Genomic DNA, 10,514 nt, shown 5'->3' with positions numbered 1-10,514 from the left:
CCTCTCGGACAACTTTATTTTTTACTTTATTTTATCCAACAACATCCCACTTTAACAACTTTATTTCTTACTTTATTTATTCCCACAACATCCCACTCTGTCAACTTTATTTCTTTATTTATTCCAACAACATCCCACTTGGACAACTTTATTTCTTTATTTATTCCAACAACATCCCACTTTGACAACTTTATTTCTTTATTTATTCCAACAACATCCCACTTTAACAACTTTATTTCTTTATTTATTCCAACAACATATTCCAACAACATCCCACTTTGACAACTTTCTTTCTAACTTTATTTCTTCCAACAACATCCCACTTTGACAACGTTATTTTCAACTTTATTTTTCCCACAACACTATCACACTGACAACTTTATTTTTCTCTTATTTTTTCCCACAAGCCAACAACATCACACACTGACAACTTTATTACTCTACTTTTTCCAGCAAGCCAACAGTATCACACTCTGACTTTATTTTTTACTTTATTCTTTCCTACAACATCACACTTTAACCAATTTATTTCTTTATTTTTTTTTCCATACAACCTTCACTAAAATTAACCCAACTGTCTCACTGGCTAAAGAGTCGATTTTCACAGGATTTTGTGGGTTTATGTAATTTTGTCAATACTAGATCTGATTTATTTTTTTTTTTAATTCCTCGTTTCTGCAGTCCACTTATTTTTTTTTTCATTTTTCAGATTAAGGTTGGCTTTTGGAACTGAAGGGGTTGGAAATAGCCTTCACTACCCCGTTATTGGCCTTGGGTTACTGCCTGTGTGTTAGTAATGGAAAGGTATTTAACGTGCCGCTCTCCGCCTACTGGCTCATAGTCGCGAAGTTCCTAGGTCTGAAGTTTGGGGTTCCCGTGTAATTATACTTTTTAAAATGGCTAATCTCTCTCTCTCTCTCTCTCTCTCTCTCTCTCTCTCTCTCTCTCTCAAATTCTAGGATCATGGTCACTAACGAGTTTATATAATCATACCTCTACCTACCTGCCTACTGACCTTTCCATTTACCTACCAACCTACTTACCTGCCTACCTACCTACCCGCAAGAGGGGGTATCTACAAATATACCCAGCCACCAAAAAAAAAAAAAAAAAATTGCAAAGGGGCACTGTTTTTAATCTGGGCTGGATATAAAAAGAAAAGGTCAAGATGATATTCACTCTCTCTCTCTCTCCCTCCCTCTCTCTCTCTCTCTCTCTCTCTTATTCCTCTCCCCTTCTTTACCAATCCTATTCACTTTCCTTTTCATCCTTTTCCTTTACTCTCTCTCTCTCTCTCTCTCTCAGGTGAAACTCACTCTTCTCCATCCTCCTCCTTCCCTCCATCCACTCTTTTCCACCCTCCTACCTCACACCCTCACCTACCCTTCTCCACCCTCTCCCAGCCTCACCCCCTTACTTCCCCCCCTCCCACTCCCAATAAAAATCCCTCTACTCTTTATGACACCCCGGTAATCCCACCTCATCTACCCAGCCGCGTTTCATACTTTTTACCACCCTGTTTAACGCGATCGAAATGAAGAGGGAAATTTTGGTGGAAAGAATACAGATTTTTTTTACTTAGTCCTCGCCACTCCCAGACGATTGTGTTCAGCTTAAGAAAATCCCCCTGTATTTCTATCTATCTATCTATTGCCAGACGCCTCAATCCTGTTTGGGGTGGCCACAAACAAATCGCCTCCACGTCGCCCTGTCCCCCGCCATTTCACTGCCCTGCTCCCAATTCACACACCCCTCCTACCTCTATGCCCCCCTCTCTCATATACCTCTCCACCCCATCTCTCCATCTCATCCTCGGCCTCCCCCTCCCTCTTCCCCCCTCCACCTTACTCACATACACTCTCTTCGTCAGTCTTTCACCCTCCATCCTCTCCACATGGCCAAACCACCTCAGTATTTAAGGGGTTTATTTAAGGTATATTTAGGTAGTCTGGTTTTATCTCTAACACCTTAAGTTCTATATGTAATCCTTCTAATCCTCTTTCACGATGAAGGAAGGGTAATAGGAAGATTGGGATGCGGGATCATGAGGTGCGTTATATGTGGTGTTGCTAAAGTCTATGGAATTAAATGAGTCCGAAAAACATTAGGGTGGGACTGACTGACTGCGCCGCTTCATTACAGCCGTATAATAATAATAATAATAATAATAACAATAATAATAATAAATAACGATAACTAGTAGTAGTAGTAGTAGAAGTAGTAGTAGTAGTAGTAGTAGTAGTGGTAGTGGTAGTAGCAGTAATAATAATAATAATAATAATAATAATAATAATAATAATACCATCACGGTACTGGCGGTGTTAGTGGGATATTTTTAGCGATGAGTAAGCCAGCCTGTTGAGTGAGATTTTTTGTTGTTGTGGGATTTTTGCTTCTGTTTGTTTAATGTGTGTGTGTGTGTGTGTGTGTGTGTGTGTGTGTGTGTGTGTGTGTGTGTGTGTGTGTGTGTGTGTGTGTGTGTGTGTGTGTGTGTAAATTGAGAGTGATTTTGTGGTGGAGTATGAACGAGAGTGAACGTGGAGGGATAGACACAGGAGCTGAAGCAGTGGCAAGACAAAGCATAATAAAACAGAATAGCAAAGAAGGTAAAGCAAGATAAAACAAACAAGATAAACCAAGATAAAAACATACTGAAATAAAGTAAACAAGGTGACTATTTAATATTAATCTATTATATGTGCATGATACAAAAAAAAAAAAAAAAAAAAAAAAAAAGCGAAAATCTCCTATGTATAAATCTGAATGTAGATTAAAATATATATTAAAAATTGGACAGGTGTATATTACCGTATAAATTAAAATATATATTAAAAGTATACGTGAGAGAACAGATTAGAGGTATATCTGGGAGTATATGATTGGCGATTGTTAAAGTATAAGCTGAGTTGGGTTAGAGATGATGATAATGATGATGATGATGATGATAATGATGAACAAATCTGAATAAGGACTGATGATGATGATGATGATGACAGTGATGATGATGATGATGATGATGATGATGATGATGATGATGATGATGTTGATGATGATTATGATGATGACAATGATGATCATGATGATGATGATGATGATGATGATGATGATGATCATGATGATGATGATGATGATGATGATGAACAAATCTGAATAAGGACTGATGATGATGATGACAGTGATGATGATGATGTTGATGATGATGATGATGACAGTGATGATGCTGATGATGATGATGATGATGATGATGATGATGATGACGATGAAGTACAAATCTGAATAAGTCCTGATGATGATGAACAAATCTGAATAAGGACTGATGATGATGATGATGATGAAGGAACATTCACTAACATTATCATACAGGTTTATGCAACACTCAACATATTAGGTAATGTTAAAATTTTCCTTGTGTGGGAATAAGGCTAAATTTAATTACTTAGAACTGCAAGGTCAGTGTGGGTACGGGAGAGGAGGGGGAGGGGGAAGGGGTGTGATAAGGGGGAGGAACATGGTGGTAAAGGAGGAACCAGAGACTGAGGAGGGAGAGACGAAAGAGGAAGATTGGCGGAAGGAAAGAGAGGAAGAGGAAAAGAAACGGGAGGAACAGGGAAGAAGAAGGGGGAAGAAGGGGACAAGAAAGGGAGAAATAGGGAAGGAGGGGGAGAAGGGAAAATGACGGTGAGGAGAGGGGAAGAAGTAGAGACGAAGGGGAAAGGAGGGGAAGGAAGGGAGGTTGTAGAGAAGGCAATGTCGAGAGTGTGGGTGACATGAGAGGAGGAAAGGGAACAAAGAAGAAATATGATGTTAAGAAAATAGCATCCTAAGTGTTTTGGTTTTATTACATTTCTTTTGGTAGCATTTGAGGAAGTATGACCATAAAAACAAGATGGGGGGAGCTGGTGAGGGGGGGAGCTCAGGTGAGGAGGGAGGGGGGGAGAAGGGAGTAAAGGTGAGAGGTGAGAGAGTCATTCTAGTACACTCACCCCACCTGCCTGATGGGGTGGGGCAGGGTGGAGGTGGGGTGAGGCTGGGAGAGGGAGGCTGGGTGCGGTAGTGGGTGGTGATAGGGTGGGGTGGGGTGGAATGGGGAGAGGAGGGGAGACAGGGAAGGAACTGTACTGGGTTGTGGGGTGGTGGTGTGTAAGACAGACTATTGGAGTGGAGGGGGGTGATGCAGAGGCTGGTATGTAGACAGGATCCTGGTGTGGGGTGAGGTGGCTAGGGTAAGGTGGGGTGGGGTGGGGTGGGGCGGGGTTAGGTGAGGAAGAGTGGGTGAGGCAGGGGGTGGGGTAAGATACAGTATACATATTTACAACGATAAAACCAGCAGTCAAGCAATTGTATTAGTTTTAACATCATACACCTAATATTTTGTTTCGATACTCTCCTCCATCTGATCTCGTATGTAGCAAAATATTAAGCAAAGATTTTCTAACTCCAACAAAATACAAGATCCCCCAGAAACTCTCTCTCTCTCTCAATCTAAACAGAGTTTCAATAGGTTTAATACAGTAAAGTTAGCACTGGGAGAGTGTGACCTTTACCTGGCGATCTTGATTAATTGCGAATATTTCCCCAGGTAGCTCGTAGGTTGTTGTGGTCTGTTTATTATTTACCTCGTATTTTATTTACTTATATCTATCTATTTAGTTGTTTATTTATCGATCTATCTATTTAGTTGTTTATCTATTTATCTATCTTTCTATTTGCTTGTTTAGTTTGAATGACTCGTATCTCTTATTTGTCATGCATTTTCTTTATTTTTTTGTGTATCTATTTTATTTTATTTATGAAGTGGGGTGAGGCGACGAGTGGGTGGTTGCCAAAAAAGGGAAGAGCCTGGGGGGGATTCCACTTCGTGCCTTACCTAACATAGGCCAACTTCATTACCTTAGCAAGACTGGCTACACGCTGCCCTTTACTGCTACACGACTTCCCAGGTAAACAAACAAGAGACCTTCAAGCTGAGCACATGACAGAGGAGAGAGGTATGTGAGAGAGGGGGGTATAAGCTGGGGAGAGGGCAGCGAAATAGTAGGGGAAAGGGTGACATGGAGGCGATTTGTCTCTGGCCACCCTCTTACGGGATTAAGGCGTCTTGCAATAGAGACAGACAGACAGATAGACATAGATGGATAGACATAGATAGATAGATGGATAGACAGATAGATTGACAGATAGGTAGGTAGGTAGATAGACTGATAAACAGACATAGATAGACAGAGATAGATAGATAGATAGATATGACAGCGCAAAATACCCCCTATCCACTCAGAACATTAATTTCTCTGACCATACATGCTTTTCTCTGGCGTGGCCGAGGGGGAAAGTGACGGACATGCCCTAAGTGTGAAGCAGAGGCAGTGAATTTGTAAACCAACTTTTGTCCCTAAATGTGCCAAGTTTTCAGGGGCGGTGTAAACGGACTTTTGACCGTAACTACATTTCTTTCCGCAGGAGCTGAAGATGTCTATGGAGAGATGTCGAACGGCAGAGAGACACTTCCAGGGCCTCAGTGCTGCCCTACTGGAAGAGGTGAGATAGACAGATAGATAGATATAGATAGAGACAGATAGACAGATAGACAGCGGAGAGAAACTTTCAAGGTCTCAGTGCTGTCCTACTGGAAGAGGCGAGATAAAATAGACATACAGATAGACACAAAGACAGATAGATAGAAAGACAGATATAGATAAAGATATATATATACAGACAGAATGATAATAATCGTAATGACATTAATAATAAAATACATGTAAATGAATAAGAACATAATGATAACTGGGATACGACAAAAAGAGCAAAATTCTACGGCATACACACACCATGTCTCATACATAATTTTTTTTTTACTCACTCTCTCTCTCTCTCTCTCTCTCTCCAAGTCTCACTCACCTTTCTTTTCCCAGGGCGAGGTATCAGTGTGCCCAGACGGCCTCCTGCACTTCGGGGACTCCGTCATCGTCCACGCTCCTGTTGTGACCCCACGAAGAGGTCAGGTCACGTTAGGTCAAGTCTGGGAAGGAGCAGAAAATAGGTCACTTAGGGTGGGAGGTCAGCGTGGAGGGGTAGATGTGGATGGGTCAGTGTGGAGGAGTAGATGTGGATAGGTCTGTGTGGAGGGGTAGATATGGATGGGTCAGTGTGGAGGGGTGGATTTGGATAGGTCAGTGTGGAGGGGTAGAGGTGGATAGGTCAGTGTGGAGGGGTAGATGTGGATAAGGTGAAATGTGGAGGGGTAGATGTGGATGGGTCTGTGTGGAGGGGTAGATGTGGATGGGTCTGTGTGGAGGGGTAGATGTGGAGGGGTCTGTGTGGAGGAGTAGATGTGGATGGGTCTGTGTGGAGGGGTAGATGTGGATAAGTCAAGTGTGGAGGGGTAGATGTGGAGAGGTCAGTGTGGAGGAGTAGATGTGGAGAGGTCAGTGTGGAGGGGTAGATGTGGATGGGTCTGTGTGGAGGGGTAGATGTGGAGAGGTCAGTGTGGAGGGGTAGATGCGGATGGGTCAGTGTGGAGGGGTAGATGTAGATGGGTCAGTGTTGAGGGGTAGATGTGGATGGGTCAGTGTGGAGGGGTAGATGTGGATGGGTCTGTGAGGAGGGGTAGATGTGGATGGGTCTGTGTGGAGGAGTAGATGTGGATGGGTCTGTGTGGAGGGGTAGATGTGGATGGGTCTGTGTGGAGGGGTAGATGTGGAGAGGTCAGTGTGGAGGAGTAGATGTGGAGAGGTCAGTGTGGAGGGGTAGATGTGGAGAGGTCAGTGTGGAGGGGTAGATGTAGATGGATCAGTGTGGAGGGGTAGAAGTAGATAAAACCTGATCCAAAATTGCCATCTCTCCATCTTGAATGCTGAACTGTAAAAATTGATTAGCACTAAAATATTAATGATAGTCACGAAGAAGTGCTATGGAGAGAGTGTAGAGCTGTAGTGTCGTTTTTTCCCTAGAGCTACGTGAAATAAGCTGCGCAAGGACAACAAATTAGAGTAAGTTAAGGAAAAAGGAGAATAATTTCCTTTACTTTCCTTCCTTACCCCTTTCTCACAAGACACCCTTTGTACACAGAACCACGTAAAAAAAAGCTACAAAAGGACGACAAAGCAGACCAAATTAAGGGAAACTGCGTATATTTTAAGGGGAAAATGCGTATAAATCAAGGGAAAATGCGTATAGATTAAGGGAAACTGCGTATAAATTAAGGAAAATTGCGTATAAACTAGGGGAAACTGCGGATAAATTAAGGGACAATGCGTATAAATTAAGGGAAAGTGCGTATTAATTAAGGGGAAATGCGTATAAATTAGGGGGAAATGTGTAAAGGGAATATGCATCTAACTTCCATTCTTTCCCCTCTCCAGCAGGCACCTCCCGTCCCTCCATCCCCTGCACCCTGGCGGTCACTCCAAATCGCCAGGCGCTGATAAAAAATTCTTACATCGACTCTCCAATCACAGCATCACCAGACCACCACAAACCCGTCATCAAAAACGTCTTCACCATCGTACCGTAAGTTGGTGAAGGGTATGGTGAAGAAGAGGGTGCTGAATTAACCCTCTGATCTCCGTAGGTTTCAGTGTGACAAGAAAAATGGGAAAAATCGTCATGAAACAGCTAGGGTAAAAGAGATAAGTTTTTGTCCAAGGGTGAAAGGTTGAGGCAAAGAGATGAAGACAGTTGAGATGATGATGATGATGAAGAGGAGGAGGAGGAGGAGGAGGAGGAAGAGGAGGAGGAGGAGGAGAAGCAGGACTGTGATGAAGGTGAGGGTGTCAATAATGTGGATAAAAATTAACACTTTTACTGAAATAATGGACCAAATGTCGAAAGCCTGTAACTGTTCTTCCAGCCAGAGAAAATATTACAAAAAAAAAATTCAGCTTCTTAACTAATAATGAAATGAGTTTGGTGGATGTGCTCAAGCGCTAAAAGTCTATCTCAATCTATCTCTCTCAAGCTGTATGTGTATTAAGCTTCTAGTCTATAAATATATTTCCTAATCCCCACACACCTATCGACTTACCAACCAATTTACCTTCTATCTATCCATCTATCCATCCACCTCGCCACCCACCAACTTACCAACCAATTTACCTTCTATCTGTCCATCTATCCATCCACCTCTCCAGCCACCAATCAACTTAGCAACCAATCTACCTTCAATCAATCCATCTATCCATCCATCTAACTGTTTTGAGCCCATGTAGAAGGCAGGTGTAGGAAAAAGGTCCCCATACAACATCCTCTATAAAAAATAAAAGGTTGACATGGGACCCACACAAAAAAGAAAAAGAAAAGGAAAAAAACATGCTCACCTACAATGATATGCTTGGCTGGTTTGTGCTACTTGAAACACACACACACACACACACACACACACACACACACACACACACACACACACACAACACACACACACACACACACACACAATCACTCTCTCTTCCAGGCGTGACTCCCACACCCCGACCTCGTCCATCCTGTGCTACGGTGACCCCTTTGACCTGGTGCACGTGACCTCCGGGGGTGAGAGGCTGTACGTGACCTCGCCTGTCGGGTCAGCACTTCACTCCAGCCGTATGAGTCGGCGTCAGGAGGTGCTGCTGCAGGAGGGGTCTAGCGCCCACTCCGCCTGGCGCCTTGTGCCCAGCCAGCCAGAGCTACGGCTGACGCTACAGGACCAGCCCGCAGAGGTTAGTGCTAAAAAGATAAACACACACACACACACACACACACACACACACACACACACACACACACACACACACCGATGTTTGGTTGATATACATTCTGACATTTTATATCTTATAATGATACAATAGTTTCGGTCCAACTTGGGCTTTACTCAGCGATGGGAATACGGTATGTATATATATATATATATATATATATATATATATATATATATATATATATATATATATATTTGCTGCAGGTGGGCGCTCGGGTGTGGTTAGTGCAAACGATGACCAACCAGCCCTTAGTGGTGGAGGAGGAGTTTGTAACCAACACCATATTTGGAACTGTGAGTATACGTGTACGATGGTTATATACAGTATTCTCTCTCTCTCTCTCTCTCTCTCTGAAACATCCAAGAATTTTTCTTTCATCACGAATCATGAAGATACATGCAGGCATTTAAACACAATGATGTTCTGATATTTTTTCCGCATAAGTTGTATCCAAATTTTGAATATTGTGATCAGAAAGCTATCAAGAAGTTGACCTTTCAAGATCTATCTCTCCAATTTTCCCTTCATCTCTTCAACTCTCTATCTCTCCACTTTTCCCTCCATCTCTTCCTCTCCACAGGAGCATGAGGTAAGCGTGGGGATGGTTACCAGGGCAACGACAAAAGCAGCATCCACCCTCGCCCTCCTGACCTGGACGAGAGATGAAACACAGACTCGCCGAAGAAGAGAGGAAGAAGAGGAGGAGGAAGAGAGGAGGAGACGAGATGAGGAGGAGGAGGAGGACCTGAAGCGACAAAGGATGAAGGAGTTGGAGGAGGAAGAAGAGAGGAGGAGGAGGAGGCAAATGGAAGAGGAGAGAAAGATGATGCTCAAGAAGGAAGAGGAGATGGAGGAAAAGAGAAGGATGGAAGAAGAGGAGGAAAGGAGGAAACTGGAGGACGAAAGGGGAGTGGAGGAGTGTAGGGAGAAGCTGGAGAGAAAGGAGTGGCTGGAGGAAAGAGAGAGGGAGGAGGAGGAAGAAAAAGTGGAAGGGTTAAGATTAGACTTGGATAATGTTAATGATGATCTGACGCCTGATGATAGTGATGGAGCTTGAGAGAGAGAGAGAGAGTGAAGTAGCACCGGTTCCTATAATCCCAAAATAAATATAATACTGCATAATCAACCATACACCTACCAGTATTCTAGTGCAGTTAGGAAGCTCACTAACACCTCTTCTTTAGCGATTTATTTTGCATGCTACACCTTATTAGTCCCTTGTATCATTTACTCTTTTTGTATTATCGACACAGGTTGCATAGGATCAATGCAATAATGACAACGGCACATGCAGAAATAAACCAGTAAGGAAAAGATGTTAGGGAGCTTCCTTTGCTTACGAGAATAAGACCCCAAAGCTTTACTAATAAACCTAATACTTGTATATATACCAAACATACATACATACACACACACACACACATATCTATCTATCTATCTATCTGTAATATCTCTCTCTCTCTCTATCTATCTATCTTTTTATCAATCTATATCTACATATATATACACTTAACACTTCAATATTACGGTATACTGTATAACTAACACATACATAAACCTAACATAAACATACACCAAACACTTATATATACAGTATGCCTAACTTATATACTGAATACCTAACACTTACATATATCTAACACTTATATTCAACTAATGCAACCCAAAATAAGTTACAGAAGAGAAAAATTACTGGCTTTATATCAGTGAAATTATCAGGCACTTGTTTTCCTGCAATCACTTAATTATATTCATTTTGATATCACACTACTTGTTGCCCAATCT

At 42.3% G+C, this 10,514-nt stretch overlaps 2 protein-coding genes across 2 annotated transcripts in view; one reads left to right on the top strand and one right to left on the bottom strand.

Moving 5' to 3' along the window:
- The window catches only part of LOC145390877 (uncharacterized), a 65,121-nt gene extending 59,781 nt beyond the window's left edge, over positions 1–5,340 (bottom strand). The window contains exon 1 of the mRNA XM_080265616.1: positions 5,299–5,340. Coding sequence (XP_080121742.1) covers positions 5,299–5,340 — 42 coding nt within the window. The remainder of the gene's footprint in view (positions 1–5,298) is intronic.
- Positions 1–10,037, top strand: part of LOC145391018 (cilia- and flagella-associated protein 161-like) — a 74,625-nt gene extending 64,588 nt beyond the window's left edge. Inside the window, exons 2-8 of the mRNA XM_080265751.1 lie at positions 5,458–5,535; positions 5,910–6,004; positions 7,321–7,506; positions 8,447–8,690; positions 8,933–9,022; positions 9,310–9,530; positions 9,983–10,037. Coding sequence (XP_080121877.1) covers positions 5,458–5,535; positions 5,910–6,004; positions 7,321–7,506; positions 8,447–8,690; positions 8,933–9,022; positions 9,310–9,530; positions 9,983–10,037 — 969 coding nt within the window. The remainder of the gene's footprint in view (positions 1–5,457; positions 5,536–5,909; positions 6,005–7,320; positions 7,507–8,446; positions 8,691–8,932; positions 9,023–9,309; positions 9,531–9,982) is intronic.
- Positions 10,038–10,514: the final 477 nt, after the last annotated feature.

The sequence above is a fragment of the Coenobita brevimanus genome, chromosome 16, assembly GCF_032717465.1.
Source record: "Coenobita brevimanus isolate Jiangsu-jjx chromosome 16, ASM3271746v2, whole genome shotgun sequence".
NCBI classification, from domain to species: domain Eukaryota; kingdom Metazoa; phylum Arthropoda; class Malacostraca; order Decapoda; family Coenobitidae; genus Coenobita; species Coenobita brevimanus.
Note: the sequence above shows the minus strand (reverse complement) of the source record. Positions and strands in the feature narration are given on the sequence as shown.